This window comes from Oncorhynchus clarkii, chromosome 5, assembly GCF_045791955.1.
Source record: "Oncorhynchus clarkii lewisi isolate Uvic-CL-2024 chromosome 5, UVic_Ocla_1.0, whole genome shotgun sequence".
Classification (NCBI taxonomy): Eukaryota; Metazoa; Chordata; class Actinopteri; order Salmoniformes; family Salmonidae; genus Oncorhynchus; species Oncorhynchus clarkii.
The window spans coordinates 95764184-95788939 of record NC_092151.1 but is presented as its reverse complement, the minus strand read 5'-3'; the positions used below and the strand labels follow the sequence as shown (position 1 = coordinate 95788939).

Sequence of the window (24756 nt, the reverse complement as noted above, 5' to 3'; positions counted from 1 at the left end):
GGTTAAAGAGCCCCTGAATACGTTTGTTTTTGCTGTTGCTCATTAGAAAAAAACTGATTTCAGTCTTGGAGGTGTGTTTCTCTGACCGATTCCGAGTTCAAATACACCCGTATTTACTGAGTTTTCTTTTTGTTTCTTATCAGCAATACAAGCTGTTTTTATGGACTCATATGTCAGGGCTTGGTTGACTCAATATAGTAAGACTGTGTACTCTAGAATAGGGCTTTTTCAACCTATTTCAGCTCCTCAGACCCAAGTGAGAAGTGTACTGTCCTCCAACGACCCAAATGAGAAGTGTACTGTCCTCCAACAACCTAAGTGAGAAGTGTACTGTCCTCCAACGACACAAATGAGAAGTGTACTGTCCTCCAACGACCCAAATGAGAAGTGTACTGTGCTCCAACGACCCAAGTGAGAAGTGTACTTTCCTCCAACGACACAAATGAGAAGTGTACTGTCCTCCAACGACACAAATGAGAAGTGTACTGTCCTCCAATGACCCAAATGAGAAGTGTACTGTCCTCCAACGACCAAAATGAGAAGTGTACTGTCCTCCAACGACCCAAGTGTGAAGTGTACTGTCCTCCAACGACCCAAGTGAGAAGTGTACTGTCCTCCAACGACACAAATGAGAAGTGTACTGTCCTCCAACGACACAAATGAGAAGTGTACTTTCCTCCAACGACACAAATGAGAAGTGTACTGTCCTCCAACGACACAAATGAGAAGTGTACTGTCCTCCAACGACCCCAATGAGAAGTGTACTTTCCTCCAACGACACAAATGAGAAGTGTACTGTCCTCCAACGACACAAATGAGAAGTGTACTGTCCTCCAACGACCCCAATGAGAAGTGTACTGTCCTCCAACGACCCAAATGAGAAGTGTACTGTCCTCCAACGACACAAATGAGAGGTGTACTGTCCTCCAACGACCCAAGTGAGAAGTGTACTGTCCTCCAACGACCCAAATGAGAGGGGACTTTCCTCCAACGACCCAAATTAAAATGTGTGAATATACGCTGAGTTATAGCAAACATTAAGAACACCTTCCTAATATTGAGCGCCATGTTCTCATAACTCACGACTCACTTCTCACATGCTCAGGGCCCACTTTGGGTCCCAACCCATAGTTTAAGAAACCCTGCACTAGAAAACACTCTAGAAGCCAACAGCTCCTGGAGGACACGAAAACACTCTAGAAGCCAACAGCTCTTGGAGGACACGAAAACACTCTAGAAGCCAACAGCTCTTGGAGGACACGAAAACACTCTAGAAGCCAACAGCTCTTGGAGGACACGAAAACACTCTAGAAGCCAACAGCTCTTGGAGGACACGAAAACACTCTAGAAGCCAACAGCTCTTGGAGGACACGAAAACACTCTAGAAGCCAACAGCTCTTGGAGGACACGAAAACACTCTAGAAGACAACAGCTCTTGGAGGACACGAAAACACTCTAGAAGCCAACAGCTCTTGGAGGACACGAAAACACTCTAGAAGCCAACAGCTCTTGGAGGACACGAAAACACTCTAGAAGCCAACAGCTCTTGGAGGACACGAAAACACTCTAGAAGCCAACAGCTCTTGGAGGACACGAAAACACTCTAGAAGCCAACAGCTCTTGGAGGACACGAAAACACTCTAGAAGCCAACAGCTCTTGGAGGACACGAAAACACTCTAGAAGCCAACAGCTCTTGGAGGACACGAAAACACTCTAGAAGCCAACAGCTTTTGGAGGACACGAAAACACTCTAGAAGCCAACAGCTCTTGGAGGACACGAAAACACTCTAGAAGCCAACAGCTCTTGGAGGACACAAAAACACTCTAGAAGCCAACAGCTCTTGGAGGACACTGGAAGTTCTTCAATGTTTTCCGTTTATTGTTAAAAGTAAAAACCAACGTGTTTGAGCCCGTAGCTTTCATCAGGGTTTTTTCCCCCGTTCCCTCTGTTCTAGAACCAGTGATTTCCCATTTATACGGGCAACGACCGTATAAATGATGTCACTGTCACAGTACTGGAGAAACAAGCTTTTCTTCACATAATTTTTCCCAAGAAGTTTTCCCGATTTATTCTAGTCAGCTTGTTGATCAGACTCAGATCTGTGTAATTGCTGGCATTTGAAGTCTTTTATGATGATGTTTAATTTGAATTTTTAAACTTTCCACACAGACACATAAATAACTGCCATGTACCAAATCATTGCTAGTACAAGTTAACCAATAGTTGACTGCTAGAAAGTTCTTCTAGATCCCCCAACATCTACAGACTGGGGTCACAGGGTTCACACTTTATAGACAGAACGAGTGGTATCACAATCAAAATGGCTGCCTTTTGAGAGTAGGGAGAATGCTTGTTTCCTGGATTTTAGCCAGTCCCTTCCTCTCCTCCCTACTCGGCTCCAGGTCTCTCTCTCTCTCTCTCTGTCTTTCTCTCTCTGTCTCTCTCTCTCTCTCTCTCTCTCTCTGTGTGTCTCTCTCTCTCTGTCTCTCTCTCCCTCTCTCTCTCTCTCTCTGTGTTGCTCTCTCTCTCTGTCTCTCTCTCTCTCTCTCTCTCTCTCTCTCTCTCTCTCTCTCTCTCCTCTTTCCTTCCAGCTCTATCTGCTCTGCTCCTCCATTCCATTCCATGTATAAAATACACATTCCAGGCCGAGGTGTCTCTGCCACGGCTCTGGGTCTCTTTAGACACCCATTCATCTCTGCAGGCAGGACAGACAGGCAGTCAAAGGCCCCTTGTTTATTTCAGTCTGCGAGGTCCCCCGTCCCACACAGCTGTCTAGTTCACTCCCTCCCACTCACATCACCAGGTGACAAACACGGTAACACACAAACACGGTAACACACAAACACAGTAACACACAAACACAGTAACACACAAACACGGTAACACACAAACACGGTAACACACTGTAACACACAAACACAGTAACACACAAACACGGTAACACACAAACGCGGTAACACACAAACACGGTAACACACAAACACGGTAACACACAAACGCGGTAACACACAAACACGGTAACACACAAACACAGTAACACACAAACACGGTAACACACAAACGCGGTAAGACACAAACACGGTAACACACAAACACGGTAACACACAAACGCGGTAACACACAAACACGGTAACACACAAACGCGGTAACACACAAACGCGGTAACACACAAACACGGTAACACACAAACACAGTAACACACAAACACAGTAACGCACAAACACAGTAACACACAAACACAGTAACACACAAACACGGTAACACACAAACACGGTAACACACAAACACGGTTTCCACAACACACACACACACACGCACACACACACACACACACACACACACAGAGCACCTGAGGGAGGTCATTCCAGCCAACGCAAACAAATCTCATCAACAACGCCTCAGGGGAGATGCTTCGAGTTGATTTCAGATAATGAAGTGTGTGTGCGTGTGTGTGTGTGTGTGTGTGTGTGTGTGTGTGTGTGTGTGTGTGTGTGTGTGTGTGTGTGTGTGTGTGTGTGTGTGTGTGTGTGTGTCATGAGTCTGCCCCAACCCCCCGGAAACAATGAGACTGGGTCTTTCAAGAGCCTGTCTAGGGGAACAATGTCTCAGGTTAGACCAGGCAGGTGTTAGGAGACGAGTGTATTGTGAAAGGAACACACGCATGCACGCACGCAGACACCCACCCACACACACACACCCACACCCACCCACACACCCCCCCCCCCCACACAAAGGGAAAGCTAACTCCTCCGAGGAGTGGGGAGGGGGGGGTTGTGAGCATACCCTCCAGCCCTACACTCAGCAGAGGTTTTCATCTCAAAAGGACTTTATTGGCATGGGAAACATGTTTACGTTTTCTGTCTCAAGACACACCTCCTTCACATGCCTCACAATGGAGAGCAATTAGAGCATAATGAAGGTGCTTTAGAATGGGAGAGCTGCTGAATCCGATGGCCCCTCTTGTTGCCTGATCCCTGACTATAGACACTGGTCCTACGGCCCAAATGGAATTCTATTACTACAGTAAAGAATGCTCTACTGTTGACCTGGGTACAAGTAGTTCACTATATAACTGCATAGGGTGCCATTTGGCATTCACCAAGGGTGCTAAAGGCTAAAAAAGGGGGGGGGGGGGGGTGGCAGGTAGGGAGGCGACAGGTAGCCTAGTGGTTAGAGCGTGGACCTTTATTTAACCAGGTAGGCCAGTTGAGAACACCTTTATTTAACCAGGTAGGCCAGTTGAGAACACCTTTATTTAACCAGGTAGGCCAGTTGAGAACACCTTTATTTAACCAGGTAGGCTAGTTGAGAACACCTTTATTTAACCAGGTAGGCCAGTTGAGAACAAGTTCTCATTTACAACTGCGACCTGGCCAAGATAAAGCAAAAAAGTGCGACTAAAAACAACAACAAGATTTTGAGTCAGAAATCTGGTTAAGAGATTGTGTTCTCATACGTCATGAGTCAGAACTCTGGTTTAGAGATTGTGTTCTCATACGTCATGAGTCAGAACTCTGGTTTAGAGATTGTGTTCTCATAAGTCATGAGTCAGAACTCTGGTTTAGAGATTGTGTTCTCACACATCATGAGTCAGAACTCTGGTTTAGAGATTGTGTTCTCACACATCATGAGTCAGAACTCTGGTTTAGAGATTGTGTTCTCATACGTCATGAGTCAGAACTCTGGTTTAGAGATTGTGTTCTCACACATCATGAGTCAGAACTCTGGTTTAGAGATTGTGTTCTCACACATCATGAGTCAGAACTCTGGTTTAGAGATTGTGTTCTCACACATCATGAGTCAGAACTCTGGTTTAGAGATTGTGTTCTCACACATCATGAGTCAGAACTCTGGTTTAGAGATTGTGTTCTCACACGTCATGAATCAGAACTCTGGTTTAGAGATTGTGTTCTCACACATCATGAGTCAGAACTCTGGTTTAGAGATTGTGTTCTCACACATCATGAGTCAGAACTCTGGTTTAGAGATTGTGTTCTCATACGTCATGAGTCAGAACTCTGGTTTAGAGATTGTGTTCTCATACGTCATGAGTCAGAACTCTGGTTTAGAGATTGTGTTCTCATACGTCATGAGTCAGAACTCTGGTTTAGAGATTGTGTTCTCACACATCATGAGTCAGAACTCTGGTTTAGAGATTGTGTTCTCATACGTCATGAGTCAGAACTCTGGTTTAGAGATTGTGTTCTCACACATCATGAGTCAGAACTCTGGTTTAGAGATTGTGTTCTCACACATCATGAGTCAGAACTCTGGTTTAGAGATTGTGTTCTCACACATCATGAGTCAGAACTCTGGTTTAGAGATTGTGTTCTCACACGTCATGAGTCAGAACTCTGGTTTAGAGATTGTGTTCTCACACATCATGAGTCAGAGCTCTGGTTTAGAGATTGTGTTCTCACACATCATGAGTCAGAACTCTGGATTAGAGATTGTGTTCTCACACGTCATGAGTCAGAGCAGGGGTACATCAGCACTACGGCTGGCAATAAAACATTTTTTATTTATTTAAGGTGGTGGTGTTTTGGTGTAAGACGCTCCAGCTCTCCTACACCACTGCTCTAATGACAACCCCACAGCCAGCCAATGACAAGGGACCCTGCCCCCTCCTACCTCCCTACCTAGTCTGTGTGCCAAATAACAACCTGTTCCCTGTTTAGTGCATTACTGTGGGTGCTGGTCCTGTGTGTGTGTGTGTGTGTGTGTGTGTGTGTGTGCGTGCGTGCGTGCGTGCGCGTGTGTGTGTGAGTGTTTTCACTAGCAGCTACCTGACAGCCACTAATTATCACAGAAGGCAAATGATCATTTTAATGAATAGCCTGATGCTGGCCAGAAACCGCAGATTAAACATCAAAGCCCCTATAGCGATGGAGAGAAAACTAGAGGTTGATGAGATGACATGATAAAGATGATGATTGTTCACTTCTTACAAAGAGGGATTATGAGAAGTGAGTGATCTGGAGAACTCTACTTATATTATATTCTCGGAAGGAATGAAGACATCAAGGATGAAGAACGAACAGATCGGGAATGAAAAGAGAGAAAAAAAGGAATGAAGGAAGACCAAAAGGAAAAGTCAAACAAGTCAACCGTCACCCAAAAATTCACCTATAGTCAGATGGAAGGTTTAACTGAGTGGAAGTGGAAGCTATCAACACTTACAAGAGAAGTGGGTGAAGGAGACTCAGGCCTCCTCTTCTCTCCTATTCCTTTTAATCTGGTCTGATTCCACTGTAATACAGCAGCCATTTTAATCCCTGCTTTAACTGCTCTTAAAAATGATGTCTGTTTACAGCCGTGCTGCTCCTAGCCCTCTGAGGCCCAGCCCCGTCTACTATAGACCAGGGTAGTGCACTACTATAGACCAGGGTCCATAGGGGTAGTGCACTACTTTAGACCAGGGCCCATAGGGATAGTGCACTACTTTAGACCAGGGCCCATAGGGGTAGTGCACTACTTTAGACCAGGGTCCATAGGGCGGCTGTCATGGGGGGGACAACGTTCCATAGGACACAAGCCCATAGAGTCCTGTTAAAAAGTAGTGCACACAACTACATAGGGAAAAGGGTGCCGTTCGGGAAGAGCTACCCTAGACTGTTCAGACCTTCAGAGTGACAGCCTGTTGACCTTCAGAGTGACAGCCTGTTGATTCCGCAGCAGGAATCCAAATGATGTGGATTATGCGGAGAGACACATATCAGGGATTCCTCACATACAAACAGAAGCGTTACTGCTGCTTGGTATTCATAGTGACTGCTGTATCGTTATAACTATTGGGATTGGTACATACTCGACATGTAATGTATGAGCATTGACATTCCTATGACAATTTATAAAAATAGGGATCGGGGGGTTTCTATAGGCTATTTAGGGTGAGGATTCTAACCAATGAGATAAGTCTGAGATCCAGTACAGTAGTCCTCTACATTATTTCACACGTTGACCAATCAGACTTACTGTCACGCTCTGACCTTTAATATCTCTGTTTTCTTTAGTCTTTTGGTTAGGTCAGGGTGTGACGAGGGTGGGTATGCTAGTTTTGTATTGTCTAGGGTTTTTTGTATTGTCTAGGGTTTTTTGTATGTCTAGGGGTTTTGTAGGTCTAGGTATTTACATGTCTATGGTGGCCTGATATGGTTCCCAAACAGAGGCAGCTGTTTATCGTTGTCTCTGATTGGGGATCATATTTAGGCAGCCATTTTCCCTTTATTATTTGTGGGTTCTTATTCCATGTTTAGTTGCCTGCTTGCACTCCTCATATTAGCCTCATGATTCATTTTGTTATTTTGTTCAGTGTTCGTTCTTATAATATAAAGAACGTACGCATACCTCGCTGTGCCTTGGTCTGATTTATATAACGAACGTGACACTTACTTTTAATATAATAATTTATAATAATTAATAATTTTAATTTTGTTCTGTCAAGAAATTAGTAAAAGGGCTGCAACTCAACTACTTCTGCACTAGAGCTTCCAAACATAGAAATGTAATTAATCAAGCATTCAAATTACAGTTAGCAGTTCCAAGCCCTTTCTATAGATTATATTTCTATGTTTTGGATCAATGACTCATTATCACTTCTTCTGCAAGATTACGGCAGAGAGCGAGAGAGAGACCAGGTACCGGTCTGTTTCCTCTTTAACTCCTACTAACTCATTACCAACAGGAGAAAGTAAAGAGACAGATTATGAGAGAGAGAGAACGAGGGAGAGAGAGAGGGAGAGAGAGAGAGAGGGAGAGGGAGAGAGAGAGAGAGAGAGACTTCCTCTTCAACTCCTACTAACTCATTACCAAGAGAGAGAGAGAGAGAGAGAGAGAGAGAGAGAGAGAGAGAGATAGAGATGCTTCCTCTTCAACTCAATTACCAACACGAGAAAGTACAAAGACAGGGGAGTTCAGTGATCTGATTTCTTCTCTTTACGATAGTTGATAGTTTATGAGCATGAGGCAATTGATCACCTCAAGTACTTTGAACTGCCCTTAAAGGACAGGGTAATAGAGGTGAGATGGCCCATAGACCTGGCCCGAGGGGGGAATAGGGGTGAGATGGCCCATAGACCTGGCCCGAGGGGGGAATAGAGGTGAGATGGCCCATAGACCTGGCCCGAGGGGGGAATAGAGGTGAGATGGCCCATAGACCTGGCTCGAGGGGGGAATAGAGGTGAGATGGCCCATAGACCTGGCCCGAGGGGGGAATAGAGGTGAGATGGCCCATAGACCTGGCCCGAGGGGGGAATAGAGGTGAGATGGCCCATAGACCTGGCCCGAGCGGGGGAATAGAGGTGAGATGGCCCATAGACCTGGCCCGAGGGGGGAATAGAGGTGAGATGGCCCATAGACCTGGCCCGAGCGGGGGAATAGAGGTGAGATGGCCCATAGACCTGGCCCGAGGGGGGAATAACTGCCATTCCAGCCTCTCATCTCTTCTGACCTGCACCCTGGGTTGTGGTGAGTGACCAGTGGGAGGGAGGTCACTGTGGACCTTGGGTCAGCCCCCTGGGTGATGATGAGTGACCAGGGGAAGGGAGGGCACTGTGGACCTTGGGTCAGTCCCCTGGGTAGTGGTGAGTGACCAGGGGGAGGGAGGGCACTGTGGACCTTGGGTCAGTCCCCTGGGTAATGATGAGTGACCAGGGGGAGGGAGGGCACTGTGGACCTTGGGTCAGTCCCCTGGGTAGTGGTGAGTGACCAGGAGGAGGGAGGGCACTGTGGACCTTGGGTCAGTCCCCTGGGTGATGATGAGTGACCAGGGGGAGGGAGGGCACTGTGGACCTTGGGTCAGTCCCCTGGGTGATGATGAGTGACCAGGGGGAGGGAGGGCACTGTGGACCTTGGGTCAGTCCCCTGGGTAGTGGTGAGTGACCAGGGGGAGGGAGGGCACTGTGGACCTTGGGTCAGTCCCCTGGGTGATGATGACCTAACAGGGTGGGTGGGGGGACCGCGTAGGTCTGGGCTGGCTGGGTAGGAGACTGACAGAGTGTCTAATCTATCCACACCTCATATATACCTGCTGAGGTGGGCAGAACAGGGGATTTTATCAACAGCAACACACCATTAAAGCAATTAAGAGTGGCGACTAAACAGCATCGCATGGCCCACCACTAGGCTACCATGGCCCACCACTAGGCTACCATGGCCCACCACTAAGCTACCATGGCCCACCACTAGTCTACCATAGCCCACCACTAGGCTACCATGGCCCACCACTAGGCTACCATGGCCCACCACTAGGCTACCATGGCCCACCACTAAGCTACCATGGCCCACCACTAGTCTACCATGGCCCACCACTAGGCTACCATGGCCCACCACTAGGCTACCATGGCCCACCACTAGGCTACCATGGCTCACCACTAAGCTACCATGGCCCACCACTAAGCTACCATAGCCCACCACTAGGCTACCATGGCCCACCACTAGGCTACCATGGCCCACCACTAGGCTACCATGGCCCACCACTAAGCTACCATGGCCCACCACTAGGCTACCATGGCCCACCACTAGGCTACCATGGCCCACCACTAGGCTACCATGGCCCACCACAATCTGACGTGGAGCCTCCCTGGAGAAGGGGTAGAAGCTGATACCTCACATTGGGGTCTGCTTCCCAAATGGCACCCTATTCCCTACACATTTTTCAACCATGAGTTACATTTGATAATTTTACATCATTTAGCAGACACTCTTATTCAGAGTGAATTACAGGAGCCATTAGGGTTTAAGTGCCTTGCTCAAGGGCACATTGGCAGATTTTTCACTGAGATGGCTCCGGGATTCCAATCAGCAACCATTCGGTTACTGGCCCCACGCTCTTAACCGCTGGGCTACCTGCCACCCTATGGACTCAGGTCAAAAGTAGTGCACTATATAGGGAATAGGGTGCCATTTGAGACGCAGCCAGAGGGGATGTAGGTGGACACTTTAATACCTACCACTCACAAAACGTTAAAAGCGTTTCGCTGCCATCTGAGAAACATATCAGAGATCCTAAAGGAGATGTTAGATACCAGAGAGGTTTGATTTCACAATTAAAGTTCTCCAGCAACATTATTTAGAACACTTGATTAACGACACAATATGCATGATGGTTCATTTAAGCAATAAGGAGCGAGGGGGTATATGGCCACTATGCCACGGCTAAAGGCTTTCCTAAGAGTTCCTGGATACAGCCCTTAGAGCCTTGGTATATTGGCTAAATACAGTGGCTTGCGAAAGTACTCACCCCATTTGCATTTTTCCTATTTTGTTGCCTTACAACCTGGAATTAAAATAGATTTTTGAGGGGTTTGTCTCATTTGATTTACACAACATGCCTACCACTTTGAAGATGCAAAATATTTTTTATTGTGAAACAAACGATAAATAAGACAAAAAAACTGAACTTGAGTGTGCATAACTAAAGTCAATACTTTGTAGAGACACCTTTTGCAGGATTTACAGCTGCAAGTCTCTTGGTGTATGTCTCTATAAGCTTGGCACATCTAGCCACCATTCTTCAAGGCAAAACTGCTCCAGCTCCTTCAAGTTGGATGAGTTCCACTGGTGTACAGCCATCTTTAAGTCATACCACAGACTTTCAATTGGATTGAGGTCTGGGCTTTGACTAGGCATTTAAATGTTTCCTCTTAAACCACTCGAGTGTTGCTTTAGCAGTATGCTCAGGGTCATTGTCCTGCTGGAAGGTGAACCTCCATCCCAGTCTAAAATCTCTGGAAGACTGAAACAGGTTTCCCTCAATAATTTCCCTGTACTTTCCCTGTTAGCTCCATCAATCATTCCTTCAATTCTGACCAGTTTTCCCGTCCCTGCCGATGGAAAAACATCCCCACAGCATGATGCTGCCACCACCATGCTTCAATGTGGGGATGGTTTTCTCTGGGTGATGAGAGGTGTTTGGTTTGCACCAGACATAACGTTTGCCTTGATGGCCAAAAAGCTCAATTTGAGTCTCATCTGCCCAGAGTACCTTCTTACATAGGTTTGGGGAGTCTCCCACATGCCTTTTAGTGAACACCAAACATCTTTGCTTATTTTTTTCTTTAAGCAATGGCTTTTTCCTGGACATTCTTCAGTAAAGCCCAGCTCTGTGGAGTGTATGGCTTAAAGTGGTCCTATGGACAGATACTCCAATCTCCGCTGTGGAGCTTTACAGCTCCTTCAGGGTTACCTTTGGTCTCTTTGTTGCCTCTCTGATTAATGCCCACCTTGCCTGGTCCGTGAGTTTTGGTGGACGGCCCTCTCTTGGCAGGTTTGTTGTGGTGCCACATTCTTTCAATTTTTTAAATAATAGATTTAATGGTGCTCCGTGGGATGTTCAAAGTTTCAGATATTTTTTTTATAACCCAACCCTGATCTGTACTTCTCCACAACTTTGTCCCTGACCTGTTTGTAGAGATCCTTGCTCTTCATGGTGCCGTTTGCTTGGTGGTGCCCCTTGCTTAGTGGTGTTGCAGACTCTGGGGCCTTTCAGAACAGGTGTATGTATACTGAGATCATGTGACATATCATGTGACACTTAGATTGTACACAGGTGGACTTTATTTAACTAATTATGTGACTTCTGGAGGTAATTGGTTGCTCCAGATCTTATTTAGGGGCTTCATAGCAGAGGGGGTGAATACATACACACACCACTTTTGTGTTTTTAATTTTTAGATTTTTTTTTAACAAGTTTTTTCTTTTTTTTCACTTCACCAATTTGGACTATTTTGTGTATGTCCATTTCCTGAAATTTAAATTACAGGTTGTAATGAAACCAAATAGGAAAAACACCAAGGGGGGTGAATACTTTTGCAAGGCACTGTATCATAAACCCCCGAGGTGCCTTATTGCTATTATAAACTGGTTACCAACGTAATTAGAGCAGTAAAAATACATGTTTTGTGATATCTGTGGTATACGGTCTGATATACCGTGGCTGTCAGCAAATCAGCATTCAAGGCCTGAACCACCCAGTATATCATCTTAAATAAACCATTAAAGTAAAGTAAGTAAATACTGTTGGCTAACTGGTATGATCCGTTTTGTGAATGTACCTCTACTCCTGTTGATCACATACCCCTTTTCTTTCTGTTACTTATATGCAAATGATTTCTGTCTCTTCCCAAGAAAATGTGACATCTGTGAGAGCAGTCTAAACCAAACATGTGGATGTGAATATCTTTGAGACATCTTAAAAGTCTCCAAACCCATTGGGAAAATATTGAATTCCGCCAAAGTTCTCTTTCAATATTCCTCTTATCATAGAAGCACTGTGGCGTTCCCTAAATACAGTCAGTCTTGTGTGGCTGGATGAAAAATAATGGAACTCATTTTCCCCCCTCTATTTGCAAAGCCCTATTGTGAGCAAGAGTGGTGAACTGACCCCAGATTAAAAACCCACAAGATGGGGTCTTAGATCTCAGCTGAAGTCCTCTATCTACACCCCCCTCCACTTGGGACTAACAGTGTGTGTTGACAACAGTGCTATACAGTGGAAGCAGAGAGGAGTGGTCAAGTATAGGTAGATAGACTCGTCACCTGAACACTAACACTGGTGGGCTTTAGGAGAACAAATAGACACAGGTGTTTAGACCTAACAACCATTTTAGAAGCCATCTTATAAAGTGGGGAGAGTAGCAGATTGACACCAGACTATCTTCACACCAGGAGACTCTCATCACACCAGACAGTCATCACACCAGACTGTCATCACACCAGGAGATGGCCATCACAACAGGAGACTGTCATCACACTAGACTGTCATCACACCAGGAGACTGTCATCACACCAGACAGTCATCACACCAGGAGACTGTCATCACACCAGGAGATGGCCATCACACCAGGAGACTGTCATCACACCAGACTGTCATCACACCAGACTGTCATCACACCAGACAGTCATCACACCAGGAGACTGTCATCACACCAGGAGACTGTCATCACACCAGACTGTCATCACACCAGACAGTCATCACACCAGGAGACTGTCATCACACCAGGAGACTGTCATCACACCAGGAGACTGTCATCACACCAGGATGTCATCACACCAGGAGACTGTCATCACACCAGACTGTCATCACACCAGGAGACTGTCATCACACCAGACAGTCATTACATGGGCTTGCTCCTACCTATCTTTCCGATTTGGTCCTGCCATACGTACCTACACGTACGCTACGGTCACAAGACGCAGGCCTCCTAATTGTCCCTAGAATTTCTAAGCAAACAGAGCTGGAGGCAGGGCTTCTCCTATAGAGCTCAATTCTTATGGAATGGTCTGCCTGTCCATGTGAGTGACGCAGACTCGGTCTCAACTTTTAAGTCTTTACTGAAGACTCATCTCTTTAGTGGGTCATATGATTGAGTGTAGTCTGTCCCAAGAGTGTGAAGGTAAGGTGAACGGAAAGGCACTGGAGCAACGAACTACCCTTGCTGTCTCTGCCTGGCCGGTTCCCCTCTTTCCACTGGGATTCTCTGCCTCTAACCCTATTACAGGGGCTGAGTCACTGGCTTACTGGTGCTCTTCCATGCCGTACCTAGGAGGGGTGCGTCTCTTGAGTGGGTTGAGTCACTGACGTGATCTTCCTGTCTGGGTTGGCACCTCCCCTTTGGTTCGTGTCATGGGGGAAATCTTCGTGGGCTATACTCGGCCTTGTCTCAGGATGGTAAGTTGGTGGTTGAAGATATCCCTCTAGTGGTATGGGGGCTGTGCTTTGGCAAAGTGGGTGGGGTTATATCCTGCCTGTTTGACCCTGTCCGGGGGTATCGTCGGACGGGGCCACAGTGTCTTCCGACCCCTCCTATCTCAGCCTCCAGTATTTACGCTGCAATAGTTTATGTGTCAGTGGGCTTGGGTCAGACTGTTATATCTGGAGTATTTCTCCTGTCTTATCCAGTGTCCTGTGTGAATTTAGGTATGCTCTCTCTAATTCTCTCTCTCTTTCTCTCTCTCTCTCCCTCTCTCTCTCTCTCTCTTTCTCTCTGAGGACCTGAATGCTAGGACCATGCCTCAGGACTACCTGGCCTGATGACTCCTTGCTGTCTCCAGTCCACCTGGCCGTGCTGCTGCTCCAGTTTCAACTGTTCTGCCTGCGGCTATGGAACCTTGACCTGTTCACCGGACGTGCTACCTGTCCCAGACCTGCTATTTACAACTCTCTAGAGACAGCAGGAGTGGTAGAGATACTCTGAATGATTGGCTATGAAAAGCCAACTGACATTTACTTCTTAGGTGCTGACCTGTTGCACCCTCGACAACCACTGTGATTATTATTATTTAACCATGCTGGTCATTTATGAACATTTGAACATCTTGGCCATGTTCTGTTATAATCTCCACCCGGCACAGCCAGAAGAGGACTGGCCACCCCTCAGAGCCTGGTTCCTCTCTAGGTTTCTTCCTAGGTTCTGGCCTTTCTAGGGAGTTTTTCGTAGACACCGTGCTTCTACACCTGCATTGCTTGCTGTTTGGGGTTTTAGGTTTCTGTACAGCACTTTGTGACATCAGCTGATGTAAGAAGGGCTTTATAAATACATTTGATTGATCACACCAGACTGTCATCACACCTGGAGACTGTCATCACACCTGGAGACTGTCATCACACCAGACTGTCATCAAACCAGGAGACTGTCATCACACGAGACAGTTTGTCTGTAAAGATGACAAATGGAACCAATAAACTAGCAAACAAATAAATATACTGTCCTTTATGTTTAGTGTCATTAGCAGACAGTTAGTAACTGTTCAACTGCACAGAAAGCATATTACAAAAATATCTTAATGACAATTTTGGTAAAACTACGAGATAAAAGAAACGTGACTAAAATCCAGAAAGATTGACGTTAAGTAGGACTGTAATACAACTATATTCTAGCCTCTACAAAAACGATTTGACTTGCTCAAGGTGAAGCGATATTTGAAAAGGAATTATATAATCCTAAAAAAAAACTAAAAAAACCTTACTGACTATAATGACAGTCACTAGTTGTCACGGCCATTATCTGTCATTAGGAAAGAAGGAAACATGGATAACTTTCTATCATGTCATTTCATTCTCGAAGACCAGAAGGTATTATTTGCTTTTCCAGATGGTTATTATAGCAGAGAATCAACCCTTATTTAATGCCTATGTCACACCTTGTAATTCAAACTGCCAAAACATATGTAAACCCTACATTTCTGGTTCCAGTAAATTATATAGTGGCTCCATTTTGGACAAACCAAAATAAATAAGTTGTCCCCATGTAGCTTACTCATACAAACATTTTACGTTCTTTAAATGATTCCATTTAACCATCTTGAACTATGATACATTATTTTGGGCTATATTGTTTCCATACAAAGGGACAATTTCCTGTTCATAAGCTCCAATAGTTCTACTCCATAATGCTCATCAAATCACAGCTCCCCATCTCCAGATCCACCCCTCAATCACAACCACCATCTTATCTACTGTCTCCAAAATAAATCCAACACAGAAAAACGACAAACTCACACAATAAAGTTGCAAGACAATTTGGGGAGAAGAATCAGAGATTATTATATTAATTTACATTTCTGTAATGTAACAATTAGGCAATCAAAAAAACACACAGCCTTAAATCACAGTAAAGCAATACAATCCATGCCATAATTAATGAACCCTCATCGTCTTGTCTAATGAATGTTAAAACACAGATGGAACTATTAGAGCCATAGTAACTATTGGAGCTATTGTAACTATTAGAGCTAATGGAACTACAGGAGCTAATAGAACTACAGGAGCTAATGGAACTACAGGAGCTAATGGAACTACATGAGCTAATGGAACTACAGGAGCTAGTGGAACTACATGAGCTAATGGAACTACAGGAGATAGTGGAACTACATGAGATAGTGGAACTACATGAGCTAATGGAACTACATGAGCTAATGGAACTACAGGAGATAGTGGAACTACATGAGATAGTGGAACTACATGAGCTAATGGAACTACAGGAGATAGTGGAACTACATGAGCTAATGGAACTACATGAGCTAATGGAACTACAGGAGATAGTGGAACTACAGGAGATAGTGGAACTACATGAGCTAATGGAACTACAGGAGATAATGGAACTACAGGAGCTAATGGAACTACATGAGCTAATGGAACTACAGGAGATAGTGGAACTACATGAGCTAATGGAACTACAGGAGATAATGGAACTACAGGAGATAATGGAACTACAGGAGATAATGGAACTACATGAGCTAATGGAACTATTGGAGCTAATGGAGCTAATGGAGCTAATGGAACTACTAGAGATAATGGAGCTATTGGAGATAATGGAGCTAATGGAACTATGGTGAGTCAGTAGTTGTGACTCCAGATGTTAACAGGGCTAATGGCAGAGTGCAGGGCCACATCTCAACAGGACAGGGTAGCGGAGCAGAGCAGCCATTTCACACAGCGCCTCTTCCTCTATTCAACAAACACTCCAGGTGTTTACATTCCCCTGCACACACACACTCACACACACACACACACAACGCTGCACACACGCAGATAAACACATACAAAGCCACTGAATCGAAACACAAACGAAAAGTAATCTGCTGCCTAAACATCTTTCTCCATTTGTTTTTCTGTCAGTGCCACAGACAGATTTTAAATAATCACTTTGTTTTTAACTATTTCAACTTTTTCCAATTCCTTCTTTATGTTAAAGCCCCTATTCCACCACTAAGCCCTAAGCCGCCAATAAACTCCGACACCAAATCACATCAAAAAGATTTAACGGGGTGAAAATGTTCAAATATGAAAATGGCAGTAACACTACTAATAAGGTATTGATATATTTAGCATTTCTCCAGTCCCACTCCCACCATGGCGCTCCAGAAGCTCCATGGAGCCAAGGGGACGTTAGCGGTCCCTGATGCCCCAGTAGGAGCCTCCTCCCTGGGCCTTACCTCGCTGTACGACGTGGGCGTCCCCGTCTCCAGATACAACATGTTGGCGCTGAGGTTGAGCAGTGCTGTGTGCTCCACTGACTCCAGGATGAACCTCTGGTCCCTGTCTCAGTCTGAATGAACGAGTGGCTATGAGGACTATGGATGACAACAGGACAGGACAGGCAAAGAGTCTCTATAGGAATCTATGGAAAGGAGATATATACCAGGGGGGGGGGGGGGGGGGGGGGGTTGAGAGGAGGAGAGGAGGAGGGGTCTGAGGAGCTACCTGTCCAATACCTGGGGTGGTGAGTCCACACCCATCTCCTTGACTACCTCTCTCTCTCTGCTAAGACAGACAAACAGCTCACTCAGTTAATTCCATTCACTACAATCAGGACAGTTAATACAGCTCACTCAGTTAAATCCATTCAATACAATCAGGACAGTTAATACAGTGATTGCTTTCAATGCAACCTGATTTATATCAATTTACTGTACATTTCAGTTAGTCCTGTCATGTTCTGAGGTTAAAACAACACCTCTGATTGTATACATTATCCACTTCTCTGTTGTTCAGAACAACTCAAAGTGACAAGACATAGCTGTGAATATCCACACAGACTGGTACATTCTAATGTCCTTAAATGCTACCAATGCTGAATGGAACTGAACTGACGTCTACTAGCTGAACGAGGCTAATGAATAGCACACTGAAGAGGCTAATGAATAGCACATTGAAGAGGCTAATGAATAGCACATTGAAGAGGCTAATGAATAGCAGATTGAAGAGGCTAATGAATAGCACATTGAAGAGGCTAAGGAATAGCACATTGAAGAGGCTAATGAATAGCAGATTGAAGAGGCTAATGAATAGCACATTGAAGAGGCTAATGAATAGCAGATTGAAGAGGCTAATGAATAGCAGATTGAAGAGTCTAATGAATAACAGATTGAAGAGGCTAATGAATAGCACATTGAAGAGGCTAATGAATAGCACATTGAAGAGGCTAATGAATAGCACATTGAAGAGGCTAAAGAATAGCACACTGAAGGGGCTAATTACACATGAACGCTATATTGCAGCCGTGAGCATTTCCTCTTCACTGAGCCATTTACTGTTTCTCCTATTACATGAACCTTCATTTGTCATTTAAACAAAGACATTTGAGAAGTTATAATAGTTTATAAGTTTAAGATTCAGTATATGATATAGACAGAACCTGAGAGCTGAATCGAGGCCTGAGGTACAAGTGAAGAAGGGCTGGCAAAGCACAGGATAAATAAGATATTGAAATGCATGTGAAATCAAAAAGTAAAACTTAATTTGACAATTGGATATATTTGAGCTATATATTAGAAAAGGTTTTATATATAATGATAAGTACTTTTTATAGCTTAAGAATAGCTAACACAGCTTACAAATGACCACGACTAACCTGTAACCTCGCACATAGACACGGTACCGGTACACCCTGTATATAGTCTCGTTACTAACCGGTACCCCCTGTATATAGCCTCGTTACTAACCGGTACCCCCTGTATATAGTCTCGTTACTAACCGGTACCCCCTGTATATAGCCTCGTTACTAACCGGTACCCCCTGTATATAGCCTCGTTACTAACCGGTACCCCCTGTATATAGCCTCGTTACTAACCGGTACCCCCTGTATATAGCCTCGTTACTAACCGGTACCCCCTGTATATAGCCTTGTTACTAACCGGTACCCCCTGTATATAGTCTCGTTACTAACCGGTACCTCCCTGTATATAGCCTCGTTACTAACCGGTACCCCCTGTATATAGCCTCGTTACTAACCGGTACCCCCTGTATATAGCCTCGTTACTAACCGGTACCCCCTGTATATAGCCTCGTTACTAACCAGTACCCCCTGTATATAGTCTCGTTACTAACCGGTGCCCCCTGTATATAGCCTCGTTACTAACCGGTACCCCCTGTATATAGTCTCGTTACTAACCGGTACCTCCCTGTATATAGCCTCGTTACTAACCGGTACCCCCTGTACATAGCCTCGTTACTAACCGGTACCCCCTGTATATAGTCTCGTTACTAACCGGTACCCCCTGTATATAGTCTCGTTACTAACCGGTACCCCCCTGTATATAGCCTCGTTACTAACCGGTACCCCCTGTATATAGCCTCGTTACTAACCGGTACCCCCTGTATATAGCCTCGTTACTAACCGGTACCCCCTGTATATAGCCTCGTTACTAACCGGTACCCCCTGTATATAGTCTCGTTACTAACCGGTACCTCCCTGTATATAGCCTCGTTACTAACCGGTACCCCCTGTATATTGCCTCGTTACTAACCGGTACCCCCTGTATATAGCCTCGTTACTAACCGGTACCTCCCTGTATATAGTCTCGTTACTAACCGGTACCCCCCTGTATATAGCCTCGTTACTAACCGGTACCCCCTGTATATTGCCTCGTTATTGTTCTTTTAAAAATATTTTCTTAACTCTTTCTTGAACTGCATTGTTGGTAAAGGGCTTGTCAGTCAGCATTTCACAGTAAGGTCTACACTTATTGTATTTGGCGCAGGTGACTAATAAAGTTTGATTTGACAGTAAACAAACGTTGACAGTAAACAAACATTACCATTATGCTCGTAGGTAATCTAACTACAGATCTGTAGTTAGCTTGGCCTACACGTTAACATTATCAAGTGCTAGGCTAAATTGAAGACAGTACTGCAACCTGAGTGGCTGGAGGTATTATAGGAGGGGTGGTTGATGACAGTGCAGGGTAAGTGGGGTGGAGGTGGGGTAAATTCTATTCCTGCAGGACAAGAAGGGGAAAGTCTCTCTGACCCCGAAGTTAAACTCTTTCAAAGCAGTCACTAATACTCACTCCTATATAACCTGGAGTCATCTGGAGTGATCGTCTGCAGTCAGCAGCCACACCCAAACAGGTCACCTAGGGATGGAAATTAAGCTAGCCCTCTAGCCTGAGGCTAGCACCTTTTTTTAGTACAGGCTAGTAAAACACGTACCAAACTAATAACTCAAATTTTGCCAAACTAGCACACTGAAAACATTGCATAGAATTTTAGACTGTAGACAGGCCAACCCGGGCCAGTAGAAATATCCCTGACTGGTCAGTACCCAAGATGTTAAAGCTCCACACCCAGCCCTGGACCCTGGACCCTGAACCCTGGACCCTGGACCCTGAACCCTGAACCCTGGACCCTGGACCCTGGGGCTACAGACCTACAGGTCAACCTGGCCTGGCTGCAAAGTAGAGGGACACTTTAAACCAAATGGACCCTATTATTTTTTTATGTTATAGCCTCCCTCCTCCCTCCCTTGGTACGGTGGCCTCATCTCATTCAAGGATTCGTCTCTTTTGAAACTGGTAATTAGTTGAGCTAGCTAAACAAACTTCTAATTATGTTAACACAACAGCAGGCGGCATGTTGAATAGAGGTTATGTTAGTGGTTTCTGAATACCCAGGAGAGTTGGAGCAGTACTAGTGTGTTTTCATGGGTAATACAGAGAATACAGCTGGTTTAAGACAAGCAGACAGCTGTGTAGAGAATACAGCTGGTTTAAGACAAGCAGACAGCTGTGTAGAGAATACAGCTGGTTTAAGACAAGCAGACAGCTGTGTAGAGAATACAGCTGGTTTAAGACAAGCAGAGAGCTGTGTATAGAATACAGCTGGTTTAAGATAAGCAGACAGCTGTGTAGAGAATACAGCTGGTTTAAGACAAGCAGACAGCTGTGTAGAGAATAGTTCAGATTTGTCTACATATTGAAAAGTCCAGTGATGATCCTGCTGACTAAGGTAAATGTCACTCTGCTCTCATCGTTTGTAACCTTCAAGTCACTTGAATGACCTTTATAACACAAAGCCAAATGTAACTGTACAAGTCACAGACACCGAGGTGAGTCTGCTTATCCACATGATCTCTGTAGCCAGTCCAGAAACGAGAAGAATGGGCACGAGTCTAACTATTAACTTTTAACATTAGACCTCCTAGTCAATAGAAGGATAAGGTGACATGGTTAAAGTGTCACCTCAGGTGACACAGCAGCACAAAGGGAGCAGAGCCCTAAACCTGATCCTCGCAATAATCACAAATTACAGCACAGCTGTGGTGACGAGGGGGGTTCAGTCTCTGACAGAGGACCAGTCTTCAGGGGACTACTGCTTACTGTTATCAGCAGGACAGAATATGTTATTGGGGGTGACATTTAAAGAAATTACAATTCAATCACATACATCAATAATACATTTTCATATTTCGGCAACAGGAAGTAGTAGGAACAGGAAGTAGATCAGTGATTAAACCTTGAGTTACTTCTAAACGGTAGTAGGAACAGGAAGTAGATCAGTGATTAAAGCTTGAGTTACTTCTAAACGGTAGTAGGAACAGGAAGTAGATCAGTGATTAAAGCTTGAGTTACTTCTAAATGGTAGTAGGAACAGGATGTAGATCAGTGATTAAAGCTTGAGTTACTTCTAAATGGTAGTAGGAACAGGATGGACATCAGTGATTAAAGCTTGAGTTACTTCTAAACGGTAGTAGGAACAGGAAGTAGATCAGTGATTAAAGCTTGAGTTACTTCTAAATGGTAGTAGGAACAGGATGTAGATCAGTGATTAAAGCTTGAGTTACTTCTAAATGGTAGTAGGAACAGGATGTAGATCAGTGATTAAAGCTTGAGTTACTTCTAAATGGTAGTAGGAACAGGAAGTAGATCAGTGATTAAAGCTTGAGTTACTTCTAAATGGTAGTAGGAACAGGATGGACATCAGTGATTAAAGCTTGAGTTACTTCTAAATGGTAGTAGGAACAGGAAGTAGATCAGTGATTAAAACTTGAGTTACTTCTAAACGGTAGTAGGAACAGGAAGTAGATCAGTGATTAAAGCTTGAGTTACTTCTAAACGGTAGTAGGAACAGGATGTAGATCAGTGATTAAAGCTTGAGTTACTTCTAAATGGTAGTAGGAACAGGATGGACATCAGTGATTAAAGCTTGAGTTACTTCTAAACAGTAGTAGGAACAGGATGTAGATCAGTGATTAAAACTTGAGTTACTTCTAAATGGTAGTAGGAACAGGATGGACATCAGTGATTAAAGCTTGAGTTACTTCTAAACGGTAGTAGGAACAGGAAGTAGATCAGTGATTAAAGCTTGAGTTACTTCTAAACGGTAGTAGGAACAGGATGTAGATCAGTGATTAAAGCTTGAGTTACTTCTAAACAGTAGTAGGAACAGGATGGACATCAGTGATTAAAGCTTGAGTTACTTCTAAACAGTAGTAGGAACAGGAAGTAGATCAGTGATGAAAGCTTGAGTTACTTCTAAACGGTAGTAGGAACAGGATGTAGATCAGTGATTAAAGCTTGAGTTACTTCTAAACGGTAGTAGGAACAGGATGTAGATCAGTGATTAAAGCTTGAGTTACTTCTAAACGGTAGTAGGAACCGGAAGTAGATCAGTGATTAAAGCTTGAGTTACTTCTAAATGGTAGTAGGAACAGGATGGACATCAGTGATTAAAGCTTGAGTTACTTCTAAACGGTAGTAGGAACAGGATGTAGATCAGTGATTAAAGCTTGAGTTACTTCTAAATGGTAGTAGGAACAGGAAGTAGATCAGTGATTAAAGCTTGAGTTACTTCTAAATGGTAGTAGGAACAGGAAGTAGATCAGTGATTAAAGCTTGAGTTACTTCTAAATGGTAGTAGGAACAGGAAGTAGATCAGTGATTAAAGCTTGAGTTACTTCTAAATGGTAGTAGGAACAGGATGTAGATCAGTGATTAAAGCTTGAGTTACTTCTAAATGGTAGTAGGAACAGGAAGTAGATCAGTGATTAAAGCTTGAGTTACTTCTAAATGGTAGTAGGAACAGGAAGTAGATCAGTGATTAAAGCTTGAGTTACTTCTAAATGGTAGTAGGAACAGGAAGTAGATCAGTGATTAAAGCTTGAGTTACTTCTAAATGGTAGTAGGAACAGGATGGACATCAGTGATTAAAGCTTGAGTTACTTCTAAATGGTAGTAGGAACAGGAAGTAGATCAGTGATTAAAGCTTGAGTTACTTCTAAATGGTAGTAGGAACAGGAAGTAGATCAGTGATTAAAGCTTGAGTTACTTCTAAATGGTAGTAGGAACAGGATGTAGATCAGTGATTAAAGCTTGAGTTACTTCTAAATGGTAGTAGGAACAGGATGGACATCAGTGATTAAAGCTTGAGTTACTTCTAAACGGTAGTAGGAACAGGAAGTAGATCAGTGATTAAAGCTTGAGTTACTTCTAAATGGTAGTAGGAACAGGATGGACATCAGCGATTAAAGCTTGAGTTACTTCTAAATGGTAGTAGGAACAGGAAGTAGATCAGTGATTAAAGCTTGAGTTACTTCTAAATGGTAGTAGGAACAGGAAGTAGATCAGTGATTAAAGCTTGAGTTACTTCTAAACGGTAGTAGGAACAGGATGTAGATCAGTGATTAAAGCTTGAGTTACTTCTAAACAGTAGTAGGAACAGGATGGACATCAGTGATTAAAGCTTGAGTTACTTCTAAACAGTAGTAGGAACAGGAAGTAGATCAGTGATGAAAGCTTGAGTTACTTCTAAACGGTAGTAGGAACAGGATGTAGATCAGTGATTAAAGCTTGAGTTACTTCTAAACGGTAGTAGGAACAGGATGTAGATCAGTGATTAAAGCTTGAGTTACTTCTAAACGGTAGTAGGAACCGGAAGTAGATCAGTGATTAAAGCTTGAGTTACTTCTAAATGGTAGTAGGAACAGGATGGACATCAGTGATTAAAGCTTGAGTTACTTCTAAACGGTAGTAGGAACAGGATGTAGATCAGTGATTAAAGCTTGAGTTACTTCTAAATGGTAGTAGGAACAGGAAGTAGATCAGTGATTAAAGCTTGAGTTACTTCTAAATGGTAGTAGGAACAGGAAGTAGATCAGTGATTAAAGCTTGAGTTACTTCTAAATGGTAGTAGGAACAGGAAGTAGATCAGTGATTAAAGCTTGAGTTACTTCTAAATGGTAGTAGGAACAGGATGTAGATCAGTGATTAAAGCTTGAGTTACTTCTAAATGGTAGTAGGAACAGGAAGTAGATCAGTGATTAAAGCTTGAGTTACTTCTAAATGGTAGTAGGAACAGGAAGTAGATCAGTGATTAAAGCTTGAGTTACTTCTAAATGGTAGTAGGAACAGGAAGTAGATCAGTGATTAAAGCTTGAGTTACTTCTAAATGGTAGTAGGAACAGGATGGACATCAGTGATTAAAGCTTGAGTTACTTCTAAATGGTAGTAGGAACAGGAAGTAGATCAGTGATTAAAGCTTGAGTTACTTCTAAATGGTAGTAGGAACAGGAAGTAGATCAGTGATTAAAGCTTGAGTTACTTCTAAATGGTAGTAGGAACAGGATGTAGATCAGTGATTAAAGCTTGAGTTACTTCTAAATGGTAGTAGGAACAGGATGGACATCAGTGATTAAAGCTTGAGTTACTTCTAAACGGTAGTAGGAACAGGAAGTAGATCAGTGATTAAAACTTGAGTTACTTCTAAACGGTAGTAGGAACAGGATGGACATCAGTGATTAAAGCTTGAGTTACTTCTAAACGGTAGTAGGAACAGGAAGTAGATCAGTGATTAAAACTTGAGTTACTTCTAAACGGTAGTAGGAACAGGATGTAGATCAGTAATTAAAGCTTGAGTTACTTCTAAACGGTAGTAGGAACAGGATGTAGATCAGTGATTAAAGCTTGAGTTACTTCTAAACGGTAGTAGGAACAGGATGTAGATCAGTGATTAAAGCTTGAGTTACTTCTAAACGGT

General features: G+C 43.9%; 1 protein-coding gene across 6 annotated transcripts in view; it reads right to left on the bottom strand.

Annotated features, from left to right (window-relative positions):
* Positions 1-24756, bottom strand: part of LOC139409589 (tumor protein 63-like) — a 119723-nt gene that overhangs the window by 53984 nt on the left and 40983 nt on the right. For 2 of the 6 annotated variants that reach the window (XR_011634431.1, XR_011634430.1), the window contains exon 1: positions 16938-17110. The exons of 3 other annotated variants lie outside the window; for them this stretch is intronic. Coding sequence is in view for 1 of the 3 variants with exons in the window: in XM_071154977.1 (XP_071011078.1) it covers positions 16938-16979 (42 nt within the window). In the remaining 2 variants the exon portion in view is untranslated. Of the gene's footprint in view, positions 1-16937; positions 17111-24756 lie in introns of those variants that run through there. One more of the 6 variants, XM_071154977.1, reaches the window with a different exon arrangement.